Source organism: Myripristis murdjan, chromosome 3 (genome assembly GCF_902150065.1).
Source record: "Myripristis murdjan chromosome 3, fMyrMur1.1, whole genome shotgun sequence".
Taxonomy (NCBI): domain Eukaryota; kingdom Metazoa; phylum Chordata; class Actinopteri; order Holocentriformes; family Holocentridae; genus Myripristis; species Myripristis murdjan.
In genome coordinates, this window is record NC_043982.1 from 32,226,294 (window position 1) to 32,246,632 (window position 20,339).

General features: G+C 41.8%; 1 protein-coding gene across 3 annotated transcripts in view; it reads left to right on the forward strand.

Annotated features, from left to right (window-relative positions):
- The window catches only part of prmt3 (protein arginine methyltransferase 3), a 56,736-nt gene that overhangs the window by 33,571 nt on the left and 2,826 nt on the right, over positions 1-20,339 (forward strand). For all 3 annotated transcript variants that reach the window (XM_030079875.1, XM_030079858.1, XM_030079867.1), the window contains exons 13-15: positions 3,975-4,061; positions 13,577-13,627; positions 14,651-14,738. In XM_030079875.1, coding sequence (XP_029935735.1) covers positions 3,975-4,061; positions 13,577-13,627; positions 14,651-14,738 — 226 coding nt within the window. The remainder of the gene's footprint in view (positions 1-3,974; positions 4,062-13,576; positions 13,628-14,650; positions 14,739-20,339) is intronic.

A 20,339-nucleotide genomic window follows, 5' to 3' on the forward strand; every position in this document is an offset into this window, starting at 1 on the left:
TAATCACTTTGTTTTTCATCAAGTAAAACTGCTGTGTTTTTGTGATGCCTAATGTTACCTCAGTTTTGCAACAGGCACTTTATATTACTGGTAGACTGCTGATAAATGTTTAAAAAAAAAAAAAAAATCTTGTTTAGATGAGGACTGAAGTTAGCAGTATTTTATTTTCATTTCGTTTTCATTTTTAAGGAAAACTCATTTTGATACTTTTATTTTTGACTCACCCAGCATTTTAATTTTTACTTACTGTTACAACGGTGTCTAACATGAGATTGGCTGGGAAAAGTACTTATTTTTGAATTGTACTTTATTACATTTCATAGTTATGTACACACACCCTTAAACACATTGACCCTCAATACTACATCTATGCAGGCCTACAAATCAGGAAAAAGGTTAGATATGATGGCCTGGACCTTTGCTGGGGAGGAACTTTGGGCAAGCAGACCTCAACTGAAAATCCCTGATTTAGATGATCAAACTCTCCTTCAAAACCCAGACCAATTAAAATCTTTTAGGGTTAGCTACTGAACAGTGGTGAATTGCAGTGACCCACACCACTGCTGAAATTACAGGGAAAATAAAATTAACGTGCAGGTTTTCTCGACTGATTTTCCTGTAGCTCTTGTCAGAGAGGAACATCATCATATCGGCAATGGACGACATTTGCCTGATATGCTGACATCTCGATGTATCAGTCTAGTCCTAATGTACATTTTGTGTGTTCTGCAGAAACACACACCTACACTACAAATGGGAGAAAGCGTTTGAGTGGTCCAGGCTGTTAGGGTGTAGACAGAGAATAAGAGTATGTTAGCTGTAGAGAGAGATAGGGCCCTGGAGGTACATGCGTGTGTGTGTGTGTGTGTGTGTGTGTGTGTGTGTGCAAGTGTGTGTGTGCATGTGAGCGGCAAGTGGTGTAGTGCTGGGTGATTGATCTGTCTAATCCTTGTTTAAGTTCCTCTTAAGGAAACTTCATTACTCTCAGCCCCCTGCAGATAGAGTGGTTTTCGCAGAGCTGATGGGAGAACACTCACATTACGCAGAGAGATAAAATAAACCCCCACACTCACATAAGCACACACAGTCCTAGTCCCATGGAGTTAGAACGTAGCTACCTTCCTGAAGCTGTCTCTGTAGATGTGCTGTTCTTTCTTGTCTCGCATACCATCATGTGTTTGTTCCCCGGTTGGCCCATTTGCTAAGTAGCCTGTTCTCCACCCATCTCTGGCTTTGATGAATGAGTGGAACGCTTGATATAATGGAATTTGAATCCACTAATCAATAGTTTCTCCCCTCCAGTGAAAAATAGACAGCTCCTCTCCCCAAATTACATGGATTCTCATCTATTACCTCCCGTTGATACGATCCAATAACATTCCATTAGGGCTGGCTGCTATTCCGTAAAATTGAGAGTCCTCTCGTGGAATTGTGAATTCCTGTAAAACACATTTTTCCCTCGGTAAGAACAGGAGACTGCACTGAGGAATGTCCAACTTGTAACCACCTCAAGCAGCCGTAACCTCACCCAGTACAATGCATTACATGTCCATTTGCAATTTTGTACTTTAAATTACTCTGAAAGACTGTACATTATAGGGCTATATAGGGCTATAGGGCTGAGTGTCGGTACTAGTATTAATATAGTCTATAGTGACCTACCGCTACCACACTAAAATATTTGTAAATAATCTTACTGTAAAGGGTGTCTTTAAGTAAAGAGGCAGGTTAACTATACCAGCGATGCAGTAAACACAGATGGTGGCTTTCCTCATCATCTCCTCAAATTCACCTCAGCTCTTCAGTTACACTGAACATCTGAGAGGCAACAACACCTCAGGGTGGCTTAAGAGCTCGACTCTAAAACTTAAGTCAAGAAGACAAATAATGTTGAGTATAACAAGGGGAAATTGCTTGGCTGCAGGTATGGAAACAGATTTGTATCACCAGTCAAAAAGAGCAAAAAGAGATTTCTCTCCCAGCAAGAAATGTACTGTAACTGTGCTTTAGCTATCAAATTTTCAGTTGTGTCCTGAGTCTTATTTCCTATTATTTCATTTCCTCTCATAATAACGTGTTTTGAGATTAAATCTCCTTTAAAAATATTTCTTTCTAAGGAATGATGTCTCAAAAACCCCCTATATGAGGGGGGTTTGCAGCCTCTGTTGCTCGTGCTGCATGATCATGGCTTCAATGTTTCTGCAGTTGGGCATGCGCTAATGTCAGGTAATTCTTAGGATGCGCTGGAGACCGCTTATTTGAAAGCTCTCCAAGGACTTGATGTTGTGAGTGACTGTAGGTTACCCAAGCTTCACAACTATAGAGGAGGGCGGTGAGACAGACCATTTGGTATACCGCAAACCTTCACGGAAGGATAAAGGTTCATGTTCCGAAAGAGTCTGTGCCGTCGTCTCCCAAAGGCAAATGTGTATAATAATGTTTTGGATTTCATTGGTATTGCCTCTATCCTCAGAGAGAATGCTCCCCAAATATTTGAAAGATAGTACTACTGACAGCTTGTCATCACCAACAGTGATGGCAGCGGAATGGGTGGGACACTGACTTTATTGGCAGACCTGTCCTGTCTTGGTGATGCTGCCAGTCAACCCCATCCTGTTATACGTGCTCACTGCTACAGCAAGATCCTGTAGAGTTCGGGCCACAAGAGCACAGTAGTCTGCGTACTGTAGCTCTAGTATCCGCTCTCTATAGAGTTTGGTGGTTGTGTGTAGCCTCCTGATATTAAAGATGTTGCTGTTTTGCCTGAAGTCCATTGCCACACGGCTGCTGTCTTCAGTTTCCTTGTTAAGAAGCTGGTGACATACATGAGGAAGATGTTAAAGAGCACTGGCGCTAGCACACACCCCTTTTCTGTGCTGACAAGGATTGGCTTGGACTCTTGTCCTCCTGTGGTCACGCAAACAGTCATCCCATTGTGGAGCTGGTGGAGGATGTTAACAAATTTGCTGGGACAGCCAAACCTATCTAGGATATCACAAACGAGCTCTGTTCGCCCAGTGTTGAATGCTTTGGAGAGGTCGCCAAAGGCCATAACCAGGTCCTCATGTCGATTATGGTCCTGTTCTTGCTAAATTCACACTGCGATTCAAGCAGCACTGATTAGGTGATGTTTTTAATTTGTTTTTAAAGCAACACCTTAGCCAGGACCTTGCCAGATGGAGAACAGAGCCGAAAGGAGTGATATACCCCTACAAGGCCGCAGATGGCCTTGTCACCCTTGTTCTTATAAATGACAACGATGTTTGCATCTCTCCATTGCTGTGAGATAGTCTCATCGGTCCAAACCTTGGTGAGGTCTGTACCCTCCCTCCCTCTGTTCAGTAGCTCAGCAGTGATATTATGGACACCAAGGGTCTTGTTTTTCTTAAGGGAACGGACAGCTAATAGAACCTCCTGGAAGGTTGGTGGTAGACTGAGGTCAAGGATGGGAGGAAGTTCCGCCAATTCATCCAGGATGATGGGGTCTGCATTGGAGTCCTGACCAAACATGGTTTTGACAGCACTGTAAAAATTATGCATGTCATTTTCATCAGCAAAGGACTGGATTTCATGTGCCTTTTCTGTCCATCAATCATTCTGTACGGCCTGTGTGGCTTGTATTGCCTTTTGTGCTTTCCTCTGAGCTTCATGCCAATGCTGTCTGGTTTGGCGAATAAAGGATTGTCTAAAGTTGCTCTGTGTGCTTTTTGCATGTCCTTAAGCAAGTTGTGCTGTTCATTTCACACACACAGACACACACACACACACACTGACTGGTAGATGGGGATACACTGAGACACACTGGAATGACTTATTACAGTGTAATAAGTACACTGTTATAACATTTGAGTTTTTTCTCTTTTTGTACTGCTTGATCACAACCCATACTGTCACAGTGGCTGCTTTTGTGCATTGTGTGATGTATGTATGAATTGAATGATTTTTTTTTTCTTTTTTTTTTAAATTATCAACAGGCAATTCATTGTAACACAGTGCGTCTCTCTGAGCTGGACTTTGCATCAGACTTCAGCCTGAAGATAACACACACCACAAACTGCACGGTAGGTAAAACACACTGCTAAATGCTACCCACCCACATGTACATACACACATGCAAAATATATACACACTCATATACACACAAGCACACACTGAAGAAAAATACATAAGGATCAATTTCCAATGATATCAAAAGTCAGTGAAAAGTAAAATCAACAGGTTTAAGATGAGCTCCGTAGTGTAGCTAATGTGGACAGTAGATTCTTGATTCATGGCTGAATTGATTAATTAATTAATTTTTTAGTTGGCACATCACTGATAAGGTTTTGGTGAGAGTTTTTCATTCCTTTTTTCCAGTCAGGGTCAGAGGTTGGGTGGTGTTATCATATATTGTGTTAAAATGTGGGTGTGTGAAGCCCTTTGACACTGCAAGTATGGGCTTTACCAAAACAACTTGACTTCAGCTGAAAAAAAAAAAGTTCTCACTTACGATAACCCGCGTGTCATTTATCAGATGTTGTCTGAAGTGAACAAATGGCACAGACATCATTCAGTTCATATTGATGGATCGTGTTTTTAAATTTCGGGGGTTGTCTGTCAATCGGATTTCTAATGGAGTCTCAAATTGAATCCGGTACTTTGAGAAGTGAGGCTACAGCAACTTTGAATTACATGCCATATAAAAAAGTGAATGTTGTCAGCTTGTTTGTCCTGCCATTCTCTAAAATGCTTATACACACAGACACACTCACACCATACTTCACATTCTTGCAGATTTGTATAGAATCAGTGTGTTGTGGAAAAAAACATTCTGGTGAAGTGCACTGTGGCTGGGAAGTGGTCTTTAGAATTACAAAAAAGCAGACAATGACCACAAAATTACCTCAGACATAATTCAAGTGTTGCAAAGTCAAATAGCATTGTTGGTTCAAAAGTTCTTTTTTTTTTTTTTTTTTTTTTTAAATTTTCTCCTGATTTTCTTTACTCTCAGACTTCTCGCTCAACAGCATTGTGCTGTTTGGACCGTTGCCTTAATATTTAAATATAATATTAACCAGTGTCAACTATTTCTAAAATAGCAATAGCAATTTGCAAAAATAATAACTTTGACTCACTAATAACGATCAAAAGCAATAATGGGCCAATGGAGTTTGATAGCAGAAAATGTTGTTTATCTAAGACATCAATAGTCGTCTGTTTCTGACAGACGACATGAAGACTTGATGTTTACTTTCAAGAGACGCTATTTTTCATCAACATTCAACAATCATTCAGGTTGAAATCCGTCATAGAAAAGACAGAGCGACCACTTTCTCCACCCACAGCAGCAGAAAATAGAATACAAAGGCATGTGTTTTGGATAAGGGGTGACTCGCTTTTTTCAAATGGAAAAACACTCGTGTCGCTCCACCCTGTTCTCTGGGGGTTGTTGAATGGCATTGTGGGATATGCAGAAAAGCATTTTGGCTTCATTCAGTTCAGTTCAATTCAATTTTATTTGTATAGTGTTCAATCGTAACAGAGGTTATCTCAGTGCGCTATACAGAAACCCAGCAGATACTGGCCAATCACATGAACCCAAATCTCCCCCAACAGCAAGCACAGGGTGACAGTGGCGAGGAAAAAAACCCTTTTAGCAGGGCCAAAAACCTCAAGCAGAACCTGGCTCTTGGTGGGCGGTCATCTGCCTCGACTGGAAGGCTTGAGAGAGGGAGAGGAGGAAAGAGCACATTGCACATAGAACAAAGTTCAACATAGGGCTGTACAAGTGGTGATAATAGCAGTAATGACAGTGCTAACAGCCGTTGCAACAACCACATTAATAATACTAATAGCAATAATACTACTACAACTGGTAATAATAATGGCAGTAGTAACAACAATGATTGGATTTCCATTTTGTACCTGTACTGAAGCACTTACTAGGCAGGCAGGGCATTTATGGCTAGTATAGCTGTTATATTAGCGAAATAACTGAGGACTTGTTTGTTGCTCAGTCAGCTTTCTGTAAATATAAATACAAATATAACAATACAAATATAGGTTATTAAACGTGCTTATTAGCTTTCTCTGACAGTACCAAATAAGGTGCCCATATACATGTATTGCAAGATTTAACATAATGTCCAGTTTATAATAATATATTTATAATTCCTGACAACTTTGTAACTGCTATGTGTCATGAGTACAACATTTAGTCTATGAATCAGCTTAAATAGGGGGAAAAAAAGCATATACAGAAAGGTGGGCAAAATGGGTGTTGAATTTAACAATCTCTGCCATACATGAAAAACATCATTCTATGGCTAAATCAGTAGAATATGGTCTAGAACTGACTGTATCCTGTTAAGTAGGTCAGATCCAATTTCTCTGTGCCCTGATTTTTTCAGCAAGCACCAATCAAGATACAACACCTCACATATGACTTAACACTACTTATTTCAAACCTGTCTGAACATTTGAGTTATGTTGTAAAGTGAAGCTTGATCAACAGCTGCAACACAAAACTAAAGTGTGTGTCATAAAATGTCCTCAGTGGATGGTCAGCTACGGGCACCATGGCATGGAGAATGGTTTATGAGTCTATTTGGTGAGGTGCTGGCACCACCCCCCACCCTCCCCCTGCATCCAGTGTTTGAGCCACATTTTTCACTGTGGTGCTAGTAGTGGCCTGCCGACTGCAGGCTCTGATGCTCTGCATTGTCTGAAGTGATCTGTCTGTAAAAAAAAAAAAAAAGCCCATTGTGTTGGAGGAGCTTTGTGTCGTGCTGCAGTGCTACAGCACTGTCTGCTGTATTGGTTTAATGGATAATCAATAGCTGGTTATTATCTGCCCTGTGCTCCCTGGGTAAGAAAGCCTGTGGATTTAATGGGATTTGTAAACAACCTCTCATTTTTCCTGTCTTCCCTGGCCTGTAATTGAAAAGATCCAGTTTCTATTTCTAGGAGAGTGTAATCCAGTCATGTTAGGAGTCTGGTGCAGCAGTATGTTGCGATATATATAGGTGATGGGACCATATCGGTCAGCGTTGTCATTTTTCCTTTGTTTTTAAGTTTTTTTGAGGCACACAACTTCCATTGATTTCTGGAGGAGGATTATTTTTCCTGCTTTTCTCTCGCTTTTCTCTTGCTATTACAGGTTCTTGGTCACATCCCTAGTTGCCATGCTGAATGTGTAAAATTTATCATTTGCTCATGTTGTCAGACTAGCATCATCAAGGTGTTTCTGGCATCTGTGAATGGGATAGAGTCCACACGGTAGATACTAGCCTCCAGCATCTAACCTACTTGGTCGGAGATTGACCTGGTGAAGCAAGGTGACGTTTCCATGAAGATACTGATCTGTTGTCAGAACTGGTGGTGCTTCCCCAGTAGTAGTTAAGGTTAGGATGTGTGAAGGATAAACTGCTCCTAGACCAGTGCTCAGGGATTGGGGAGAGGGAGAGGGTTGTGCCTCCCGTCCTGTGATGGAGCGCCTGCTTTTGTTCTCCTGTCGACAGTCCATTCATCAGCTCAGCCTGCCTAACCTTGCATTAAATGAACAGCACAACCCCTGCGTCTGCGCTGTTGACGCACAAGACAAATACTCCCCCTCTCTCTCTCTATCCCTCCTTTCCTACTCTCTTTCTTTACATCTCTCACTGCTCCTTGTACACATGGTGCCTATATGAATTGTATATATATTGAAGGTTCTATGAAACTTTTAGAAATTCTCTCTAGCCATGTATGACACATCTATAAGTTTTACTTTTTTTTTTTTTTTTTTTTTTTTTTGCTTTGCAGGTCTTCCACAGCTGTAATCCATTTAACTCATATTGAGAGCTGGGAATTATAGAACATCTAAAAAATATCCCCATTCACTCCTAAAGCCTCAAAATGATATATGCTAATGGAATGGCAGGAGAGAATAAGAGTTTCTGTCGGTAATTAATTTCAACAACGCTGTCACACACTGCTGCTGACGTAGCTACTGTAGCGCTTCAGAGGAAATAACCTCTGTAATCCATCTCTCACCCACTTTCCATCATATTTAAATAGTACAGGCAAAAATGGCCTTCCAGACTGACAGAGCAGGCGCTCTTCAACTTCAAGGACGTTTCTTAGCATATTAGGAGGGAACTGTTAATGGAAAAATCCCTGCTAAATCGTCGTCACACCAAAACATCTACTGGTAGCTTGTATTTTCAGTCCTATTTTTTGTTTGGTGTATTTTTGTTGATCCTGTGTATAAATGGCCAAATGTTGACAATGTTTTGGTTTCAGTCTCTCAGAATCAAAGAGCATGACTTGTTTCTAAAGCCTCCATTTTTCACCAATATTCAACAATCACTGTTTTCACATGTACATTAGTAATCAGGATATTCGCCATGTATGGACAGGTATCTGATATCTCAAATGCCATGTAAACGAGAGTGCCAGTTTCCATATTTCAGATAAGGGATGAAGAGAAATCAGGTTAAGACAGCTAGATTTCTGCAGAGGAAAACCGTATTATTGGTTCATGTAAACAATTACTTGAATTCTGAATGGGTTTTTCGTATGTGCATGTGCAAGAAAAGAGAGTGGATAAGGAAAGTGACAGGATAAACTCACCAAACACTACACACTTGGAAAGTAAAAACTTTGTTTTTTAGTCGTTGAAGAATGCTTCATAAGTTTATATCAGTGTTATATAAGTATAAGACAACAAAAAAGCATATCTACCGCTGTTCCACCCTCTGTAGTGGAAGGGCAAAGCTCTCAGAAATCCCCACAAGAGGTCGGCTGATGGATGGCTTCAAGTAGCTGCAGCATCTCTGTCAGCAGCAGTAATGGTCCAGGGAATGTTGGAGGTTGGAGGGAATCCATTTATTGGGGAACGTATGTATACACAGGGTTTGAGTAATCAGAGTAAGTTAACACATGTTAACGCATTACCCTATTTCCTGCTATACACTGATTGCGTGCAATGATCTGGTTTCTTGTGTGCATGTAATCATAGTGAATCATACAGGGAGTAAATCAACTCCATTGTAAAAGAGGCAGAGAGACCAGTTTCACTAGCCACCTGCTGTTATTATAATATTACTATCGCTGTTACCACTGCTGTCTCTACCCACGGAAACTAAATGTAACAAGTGCAGGCACTGTCTCTGGATGATGTTCAGAGGCATTTGGGGAGATGTATAGGAAATCACAAAGTGCTCTGTAAAGTTAAATTATACTACTTCATCTTTGATAGCTGCATAAAGCTATGATTTTGGTGAAAAGCATGGAAATCAGTAAGTTATGTATAACTTGTATGTAGTATCTATGTAATTGATCCTGTATGCATTATACATGCTGTGTGCAATTGTATTCTGTATGTATGGACATGTACATACTATGTGAAATTAAGCTGTGGAGTAGTTTACCTTGGAATATGTATTTTAAAAAGAAAAAGGTGTGCCTTCGGGCCAAAAAGTTTGACAACCACTGACATAGCTCAGGGGTGTTTGCGTTGTGCTGCCTATTCACTTGTTTTCTGTGGCACATGTAGCCATCTTCTCTGCCATGTCCCACCTTGAGTTTATTTGAGTTTATGCCTTTTGATTTCACCTGAATGGCACTCAACCAACCAGCATGAACTCTTTAATAACCCTTTATTAGCTCATGAAACCTTTTCCTTCCAAATTACCAAAACATTACTTACATAGGACCTTTTCATACAGTCATTTATGCCGTCTGCTTCATAGGTAAATAAATTAGAACATTAAAGACAAAGTGCAGTATAAGACAACAACCTCTACCACCTCTATACCTATAAATGTAGAACCCTCTCTGCCTATTTTATGCCTTCTCTGACTTTTGTAACCTTCTGTTACAGTTCACTTGGTTGTATATTTGTCTGAGTGGTAGTAAACAGCAGTAAACAGTGACACTGGCTGAAAGTAACGTAAACGAGCGTGGCGCTGCTCGGTAGCTAAGCCTGGGGTTACGGCTGCTGCCTGCTCCACACCACCAGAGCGGTAGTCGGGCAGAGAGGCTGAGAGATGCTGGGGTGGGGGGATTCACACCAACCCACTCGTGAGGTGGTCGTGCTTGAAGCCTCCACGCCTGGATAAACCCCATCAAAAGCGCATTAGCCCTCCCTTCTCGCCACCCCTCCCTTCTCGCAGCACCCCTCCACTTACCCCCCGCCTTCTCCCCCGCGTCCCCCACCGCCGTAAAATAGTATCTGGCCAAGCCACGCGGCGCGCTGACACACAGCCGGGCAAAAGGGGAGCGATGATGAATTGCTCCCTGTTGGTGTTATCCATGATGATAATTATTAATTTTCCACCCGCTCTTCCCGGAGAAGGAGGGCCGGAGAGCTGCAGTGTTGCGAAGCCTCCTCCGTGGGCCGTCAGGAAGCCCACTGTCATCACTTATCACAGACAGAGCCAGGGCCCAAGGCTAAACACTGATGAAAATAAAAAGCGCTCATTTGATTTGTCCTGTTTTTGGTGTGTGTGTGTATGTGTGTTTGTGTGTACACGTGTCTGTATGTTTTAAGCTTACCCTCACCTTTCCCTAGTATTTCCTGTTTCTCTCTGTCTTTCTTCTTCTCTCCTCTTCAGATATTCTCAATGGCTGTTGATTGAGTTTAAGATAAGTGTTAGGATTAGGAAGTGTTAAGATTAATTTACTGACAGTCAAATCTGTTGATTTTATTTGCCTTGTTTACAGTCTTTACATATTTAGTATATTTTACAATTTTTTTAAAGACATATTTTACATATTTAGGATCTCAGACACAACAAGGGCAGAAACCAGAATGCTTAGACGCTGTTTCCCAACAAGCCATTCTCTATGCTGAGTACTAGACACCTAGAAAGTAGAGCGGTAAATCAAAGCAGGCGAGGAGAGAAAAACATTTACTACCTTTACATGTACACAAAAACCCTGATTACTATGAATGACCATGTTAAGCCAGGAAATCTGATATACTGTTTACATTTGTTGCATTACTCCGATTACTGAAAAACCCAGTTTACACAGACTAGATCAGGAAGCAGGTTCCCCCACTACCCCCGACATACCCTGAACTAGGCCCCTGTAGATTTCCAGTGAAGACACAAGGAGAGAAAGCGGTAAAGACAGTTTCATCAATAACTTCTTGCGATGCAATGTATCACACCAGCTTTCTGGGATGCAAATGCCACCTTAAAGACATTTTAAGAATCAAGTGATAGTGTATGGGATCATTGTAAGCTATGAAATATTGATTATTGACAGCATCGTTTGTGAAACAAATGTAAAATTGTCCAGTTATGTCATGGATCACAGTGGTGTTGCCTCACTTAACTGTTTTTCCGTTAGTTTATTGAATGAGGATATTTGTAGTTGGCCATTAGCAGATTCCTTTGATTAATGAACAGTATTTTGCAGTCATCATCAGGAGTGAATGTTTGAATCCTGCTTAGTGTTATAGTAGGGGTCATAAAAGCTTTTATTAGGTCCATAATGGGACCCAAAGGGTTGAAAAGCTCATCACCCTGCTCAGTTTATATCACAAGCATTAACACTCATGCATTAACATGTGACAGGCTTCGCACAGTCCAAATCAGAGGTTAGTCATCAATGTCTTTATTACCCGTTGGGAGATTTTTCTGTCTGATATTTTATGTATAACCCAATTGCATTCCTTTTTTTTTTTTAATTGTATGATTTTCATGTAGCCACGAAGCACTGAGCTCAGCCATTGGTTTCGTGTAGAAGTTTCACTTTGTGGCCCGAGTTTTAATTGCCTGTCTCAGCGCGGCACGAAAGCTACACAGTGCAGAAGTGACAATCAATCTCGCTTACGAGGCATTGTCATCAGTGTGGCACAATGAGGATGATCTCTGCTTCTCCGGCAGAGAGAGGTGAATCCGCTCAGCCTGACGAGTAATTACGGCTAATTTCCTAATTACCTCAGCACCGAGCGTCCTGTAGCGTTCATTAAAAGCCATAATTGCATTGGGTTGACATGCTCTTTTATCCACTTTGGGTCCTTTTCTCATGGTTTAGCTCTGAGCTAGCGGTGCCGCCCCTGTCTGTCTGAGTAGATGAAGGCTGATTGGAGGCTCGGTGTACGGAGTGTTAAACATGAGGTCGATGACGGCATCATGATTATGAATTAATCTAAATACAGTGTGTTTTCACTTGCTTAGAGCAGCCATTTGTGAGAAACTGTTACAAAAGCTATGAGCAGATGGGTGCAAGCCAATAAAAAAACAGGAAAAGGAAATAAGAAAAGCTCCCTTGGTTTTACATCAGCCCACCTCTGTCTTTCTCTCTCTCTCTCGCTCTCTCTCATTTTCCCTCCCTCTCACATTCCCCAGCTCAGTTTCTTTCCTTCTATGCTCTTCCATTTTTTACCACTCCCTCTCCTCCTGTCCTCTTTACCTCTCTCTTTTCCTCTGTTTTCCTCTTTTCCCTTCCTTGCATTGATTCTGCTCCTCTTTGTCTGTGAGAGCCAGCCTCCAAGTTGTCAGCTGCGTCAGGATTAAAAGCTATTAGTTCTGCATCATTGCCACTACAAGTGCGCTCCTGAGATTGATAGAGTGCCTCTCTTCCTCCAGTGGGGGAGAAATGGGAGGAAAACAAGCCTTGGGGTGGTTTTTACCTCACATATCTGACAACGGTCACCTCCAGGCACTCTGGACCTGGATTTTCTTTCAGTTTGTTGAGGTGTGTGAATTGATCTCCACTGAAATGTGTTTATAGCTTAACCAATCCTTACCAGCAAACACAATGTCCAAGTGCATTACCTACCCAACCTGAAGCAGAAGCACAATTTGTGTAATCTATTCACACCCTACCACCTAAATGCAATCGTCATGGAGCTTGAATCAGAATGAGCTCATAGTCTCTTCTGGTTGATAAAAGTTATTAACTTAATAAGTGATTAATATGTAATATCATGTGGACAACCCCCAAGAGCTGATAATAGGAGAGTTGTTCTTATGGAAGCAGTTTCTTAAGTGCAAGTTGGTGTTATTCTGAAGAACACACACATTTTAGAGGAACAAAATCATTTTTGTACTTATTGTCCTTAGGCAATTCCCCCTCTGTGCTTGAGTATATTTCACACTGCTAGAAGACCAACCCCATCACCAAAAAAGCCACCATAGCTAATTTAGTGAACCAAGCTGCTTTAGTATGTCAGCAAAATTGCCCCAGTGTTGTTGGTGGCCGCCCCATAATTTATTTCTTTTGTCTGGTGACAAGTCTCCCAGATGAGGGGAAAGGTAGCACATGGGACGTGGTGTTGACTCAGCCCAAATGAGAAACCAAGTTGTTTTTGAGAGGAAGGAGGGTTGAATAAATGGCTATGGAAGGGATTTATACTACCACCATATGCGTACTACACATTTTCACTTCATATCCAACTTACCTGTAACATAGCCAATAATATAGTTTACTAGACCACATGTGCACACACGCACACACAAACACACATGTGTAAGTCTCAGCTGCATTCTGCTTCCTACTGCTTTTCCAGGTCTGCATGTCAGAGTTGGAGTATAGTCAAACAAATCCAGGGGTTTATTGTACTGTCACATTCTAACATGCTCCTCATATTTCATTCCAGGCAATTGTCGGCTACTTTGACATTTTCTTTGACAAAGGCTGCAGCAACAAGGTAAGCAGTGGCGGCAACAGCCAAGCCATTTAACGGAAACTCAATTATTTTCACGCTTTAGCGTGTTCCTCCTCCCTGAGGCATTTGCCGGCAATCGACGGGCGTCCTAGCTGACTGCTGATATAAGCACTTACCCAGCAGAGCTGGCCAGTTGGAACAGGCAATGCCAAGCTCTCTGAGCAACACACAGGCATGCCTTTTAATTGGACTTCCTATTGTACCTGAGACTCAAGCATCATGGTTTGGATGGGACACTAAATTATACTTTCTAATGGGAACCAAGACTGTAAATGCAATGTGGAATGATCTGTCTAATTCATAAATACAAAAACCTTCTATAGACCTAGTCTATAAGGTTTTGAAATATAGAAATGTTAGAATAACCTAATTGTAAAACACAATACATGAGCAGTTCAAGAGTTTTAGAGAACTTCTGGTAATCATTATCCAAGACCCATTCAGGATATCCAGTAGGTTTGCACAGAAGTCTTGTGCTTTTTGAGTGTATGTCACTTCTGCTTTAGTAGGTAACCAAACCTTCTGATGCATGTCTTTCTAGTTTTATTACTCCATTAAGGGTTACAGTGCTTTCAGCTTTTATTACTCTATTCTTACTTTTCTTAGTTCTTACCTTTCTTGTGACTGCTCACTACACTGAATGACTTGAATGTCATTTTTAGAGAAATTTCTTGGTTTCCTATAAGCTATAATGTATACTATTATATGGACGCTAATATTTAAAGAGCACCTTACAGGGCCATGAGAGCCTGACTAGAAAACCAAACCTGGACCTCTTGCAGTGTCAGCACTATGGTTAAACTTTCTCTAACCATTCCTGAGTGTGCCTTTCTCTCCCCCAAAAATGAAACACTTTGGTTAATGAAGAGTAAGATAGGGTTCCTAAAATCAGAACATTCTCTGAGGTGCATTTTTGACTCCCTTTAATGATTGAATGCTCTTGATAAATGAAGTAATAGCTGTGGAGTTGCTCATACTGATAAGGTGTTACATTTTGCCCGCCAGGTGATGTTCTCCACGGGTCCTCAGGCCACCACGACCCACTGGAAACAGACTGTTTTCCTACTGGAGAGCCCTGTTCCTGTCCAGGAAGGTCAGTAACACACAACATAGATCCAAAGCATTCATTAACACTGTTTACTCCTATTTGCTTTTTTGAGCTTCTGCACAGTTTTTGGACCGCTGTCTTGAGGGCATAGTGACTGTGTGTGTACATGTGTGTTTCATTTAGCAAGTCATAGTATTTTCTGTTGCCTGTGCGTTTGATTTTTTTTTTTTTTTTTTTACACATGTATCGTGATGCACATCATAGTGGACTACAGCAGGTGATCTGTCTGTGGTGGCAATGTAGTCAGAGTGGTTGACACCAGTTATCAGTCACCCATAGAGTCAGAGAGGGATCAAAATAAATCTCATTCAGCCATCAGAGACAGCATGTAAAACTTCATCTGATAGCCATCCTCCCACTAAATCATGATACTTTAAAAGAACTATACTTCATAACTGACCAATGAAATATTTATAGAGTTGCTGTATCAGCAGACTAAAACATTACTAACTGGTACGGCTTGATGTTTGACATATACATGTCCACCTACTCTGACAAGTAGTGTGACAAGAAACTGACATGCTTCAGCGTTGTGCATTTTAATATTTAATATTTAAAATTCTCACTAAAGCCAACACTATGAAAGAACCTATTGATGGGCTGCAAAATGGGCTGCAGTGTAATCCTTGGGAGCAATTGCATCCGTCAAATATGTCCACTAAAAGTGCTTGTTTTTGCCACTGACAGGCTCATATTGTTATTGGAAGTTTCTGACAACATTATGGAAAGGATCCCTACAGATATAGACCTTTTGTTTATGTTTGGCTTCTTCTGGTCTGAGTTCATCTCTTTTACCTCTCTTCGCACAGTGGTGCGGCCCAGCAAAAATACCGGAATTACCCTTTAGCAATATTTTGAAACTATTGTGTGCTTTGTCGAGGCTTTTTGAGATATTATGATGTAAACCAGTAACAGCATTTCCCAGCAATCACTTCACTTCACAGCCGCTAAATACCCACGCAAACAAGCATGACTGGTTCTGATGCAACTTGTGAAGCAACTACAAGTAACACAATGCCAGAATTTAAACATGAGTTCAAGAGCAACCATATCTGTACAGACATAATATCTCCAGTATTTAAATATATCAAACATGTTTTGATATAACAGCATGATAGTTATATTATATTGACAAAAGACTACAGCAGTTTGATGTTAGCAGTAGACTAGGGATGTGAAATATAGACCAGTGAAACAGACTTTTTTTTTTTTCACAACATTCTGACATGAAATTTCAGGGTAAACACAGGTGTTATTAATGACATTAATTAAAGTTCTGTTCTATCTAAGTGTACCAGACCCTCTCCAGTGACATCATCTGGGTAGCTATCACACCTCACACCAGCCATATTGACTGGTCTTATGCTGGTGAGCATTCCCAGTATCAGTATAGTAGTGTTGGTGCCACTTTCAATTTTTTATTTATTGATTCCTATGACATCCCTTTACCACACCTACATCAACACGAAGTGTCAGATCGAAAAAGCAGCAGCAAGTCAGTTTAGGCATTGGCTTGTATAATCATAAAGACACTGAGTTGAGACTGTGGCTATAAATAAATGATAGCAAGACTGACCAGCCAGAAAGAAAAAGCAATGTCTGCATCGCTCCTTATCCTCTGTTCTCTCTGTCTTTCCTGATCTAATAATCAGAGTCAGCTTATATTCTGGCCAATAGGGTAAAAACTTTGATGAACTTATTACAAATTGAATCCCTGTTGAGTTGTATCAGTCAGTGATGGCAGCAAACAGAAATTATTTTCTGTAAAAGGTTATGGATGGTTACTTGTTACTAAGGTATGAGTTATCGTGCAGGTCCTGTGAGTGACTGTGTGTATTATTACTGATGGTGTGCGTCGCTATAAGCATCGGGGCAGTGTACGTTATCATAATGGGAATTGGGATGTGTCTGCTGATGTGGGGATGGATGGGCCTGGGGGCCGGCTGTCCACTCCTCGGCCAGATATCAGATGGAGCCTACTTTAATAAATGACCTGGAGAGGCAGGGAGGAACTTGACGTCCAGCGGCCTGTTAGCCACGCTCATCCCCGCTCATCCCCCTCCAGCAGCAGAGAGGACGATAAGAGCATCAAACCTTCTGACGCTGCTCTAACGCTATCGCAAACTTCACCGTTCCACTAGGTCAGATAACGGCAGCTGGGCTCACTTTGCAAGCTGTGCTGAATATGATGGTTTGCTATCAATGCAGAATGTGTGAAATACCGCGGAGTGAAACAGAGACAGATTTCATTTGGCGATCTGATACAGTGGACCGTGCACCAGCTGACAGTTTGTCACTCTTTCATTTACCTTAGATCTGTGTGTGTGTGTGTGTGTCTGTGTCTCTCTCTTTGTGTGTGAGTGCGCAAATGCATATATGCTTGCATGGGTGTATGTATTTGTTGCAGGTGTGCAGTTGTGCTCTTGCCACAACACACACATACACACACACACACACATACACACACATGCTTGCACATGCTCAGTTTCCATGAAGCAAATGGAAAAGGTTTTATTTGAATGCTCTTTGTATTTGGTTCTGAATGACTTCCACTTCCAGTAAGGCAAGTTTTAGGCCAGCCGATTGTCATCACTCACTCCCACTGGGATTGTCATCACTCACTCCCACTGGGACAGCTCTTCACACACACACACACACACACACACACACACACACACACACACACACACACACACACACACACACACACATTGTACAATTTGGGGTAAGAAATTAACTTTCTTTTTTTTCCCCAGGACATTCTTATGAGCCTGTTATCTGATTTTTAGGGACATTTTTGGAGAGCCTTTTCATTGAACTATGAAATAATACATTTTGCTCTGCATTTTTCAGAATAAACACTGTACATCTAAGGATGGTTTTAATTTTTTTTTTTTTTTTTTTTTTTTTTTTACAACTGCTGGAAGTAATCAGGCAGAAGTTCTCAATGAAACTTTGTCCTCAGCCAACCAGTCATCTGCCACTCTCAGCTGTCTAGTTTTTTACCACAGTTGTCTATGAAAGGTGCTATATAAATAAAATTTACTTATGTATTTGCTACATATTCTGCATTTTCTCGTACTTCATGCTGTGTGCATGATTGTTTTCTTCCACGTCCCGAAAATACAGGATAAATTTCCCTGATCATAGGTTCCAGCACATATTTACCAGCGGTGTTTTTGCCTGGAGCCCTTGCTCGTGTCTGACCCTGATACACATGCATATATTCTAGAAACAACATCTGCAGCAGCACTCATCATTGGTGGTGTATATGGTGGTTCCTGCATGCTGAAGGCATTTGAAATAGATGCACACACACACCCGCCTTGAAAACAGTCTCTCTTTCACTTCCTCTCTGTCTCTGTTACTATGATTAACACTGTGCTGATTTTACAGCCAACAGAGCATCTGGGGTGCTCCAGGGGTGATATGGGGGTGTTGTGACATGTTACAGCATGAGCACGAGCCAAGACATATGCAAGCACGCACACGCACACTAACGCACGTTTTCAAAGCCCGTGCAGAATCAGCTATTAATTATGACGGGTGCAACCTGAATTGACACTTGACTCAACTAAATCAGCAGCTTATATGGGCATATTGCGAACTAAGCAATATAGCCAGTGTTGGAAAAGTTCAGAGGAAGCAGAAAATGCAGGAGGAGAGGAGTGAGCGAGCAAGGGGATGCTGTAGGTTATCGATGTGCTTGCTCCACCACCATGCCCAGACGGTCCCAAGCCTCCTCCTGTGGCAGTAAACCAGAAATGGAGTTTTTAACAGCGTTCACTGGCTGCCTTCTACACTCCTGCTTTACAACACGAACACGCGCATACACCGTATCACACTCACACACACACTGCTCGTTTACCCACTCAAACAAACTCACATGCGCACTTGCACACTTTTATGGTAGATGTTCCCCTCTCTCTGTGAAAGAAGAAAACTTTCTAAAGTCACCTTGAAGACGCTGAAACTGTCTTTCACACACACGTGCACGCGCGTGCACACACCAGCCTCTCCTCCTCCTTTACAGTGTTAACCGAGAAGCACCTTCAGCTTTGATCCACTGTAGTGAGGGAAGGGCGTAAACATCCAGTGGTTTGTTTTAATACAGGCTCTGTCTGTGGTGATTTATTGTGGCAGAGACAGAAGCCTATTTGATGTGTTTGTACGAGTGGAGTAATTAACTCTGAGGCTGAGATTCTATGGGAGGTGCTGGCAGAAGAGAGAGAACGCATTCAGCAGGCTGGAACAAAACATCTCTGCAAATACTCCTGGCTGGCAGCTTAATAAATTAAACAGCACATCATTTGTCATGCTCTACTGTGTTTTTGTAGCTTGTGTATTGAAGAGGAGGGTCCTTCATAAGATGTTCTTAACCTCCCCCTTTTTCACAGTTCTACCCACTTAATGTTTACTGGAGAAAGGAGGTCACTCTTTGTGCAAGAAAGTCCCATGATCCTCAAGGTACTTCGGTGGCCTGGTTATCTGTATTGAGGTCCATTCACATCAGCTGGAAAATGGGAGTACGAGTTTGTCAGGGTTTTCATTGGTCAGACAGTCTTTGTTCCCTCCTCCTTTGGTGACTCTCTTCCTCTCGCTCTGTCCCGAGTTGTGCCATAACTCTTATTCTAATTTCACTGGCAATGCCCCTCCTCCGCCTCTCCCCTCCACATCCCATCCCACTTTCTCCCTCCTTCACCAGTTCTGGCTCACTCGCCCCCTCTCCTCTGAACTCTGAAGGTCCTTGAGGTGTCGAGCGGTGGCCATGTAAACCCTCGACTGAGGCTAGCTGCGTCAGGCTGTAATTCAAAACACGGGCTGCCTTTGTGTCTGCGGACAGGTGCTTCGGATATCCACCCCATCAACCCTGTCTTTCACACTCCTGCTGAACAGGAGAAGCTAGAGAAGTAAAAATGGCGAGAATGAACGGGGAAAGGATGGGAGAGGTAGACTGAGGAAAAGGGAGGATGGCAAAGAGACAGGACCAAAATGCTGCAATGAGCATCACTCGGGGATGTCAGTGAGGTAGTCAGAGGGTATCAGTGGTGCTCTATTGTTAGCATTTAGAAAAGATAATATGAGTTAAGCTCAATATGAGGTTCTGTGGCATTGCTAATTATTGACAGCAAAACCCACTTTCACCCTTCAGCTGATTTCTTTTCCAAACACTTCATATACAGGGTCGTCATGCAAACACTAGAATGGTTTGGTAAATCCCTCGCTGGGTGCTACAATTCTGATCTTTGCACTTCTCACCACTGTTTGCATGTAATTAGAAATGTCAGCCTATTTTACTCTTGCACGCAGTGCATGATGCCCAGATAAGAGTCTCAGCTAAACGTATAAAATGTAAATGATAACACTTTAATCAGAAATGCGAGCCATGTATTGCTGGTGTAATTTCATGGACTAAGGCAGCGACCGGCCGCACTGGGCTGAGGTGGGCTGTTTCTATGGGACTGCTTGTGGTTAATGATACTGGCATGTTGATGTATGACATCCTAGTGAAAGACCAGCTCCATTCCTCCGCTCATTTCCACACATGGTTAACTTTTTCTCTCAGCCTCTGCGTGGCCCATCTAC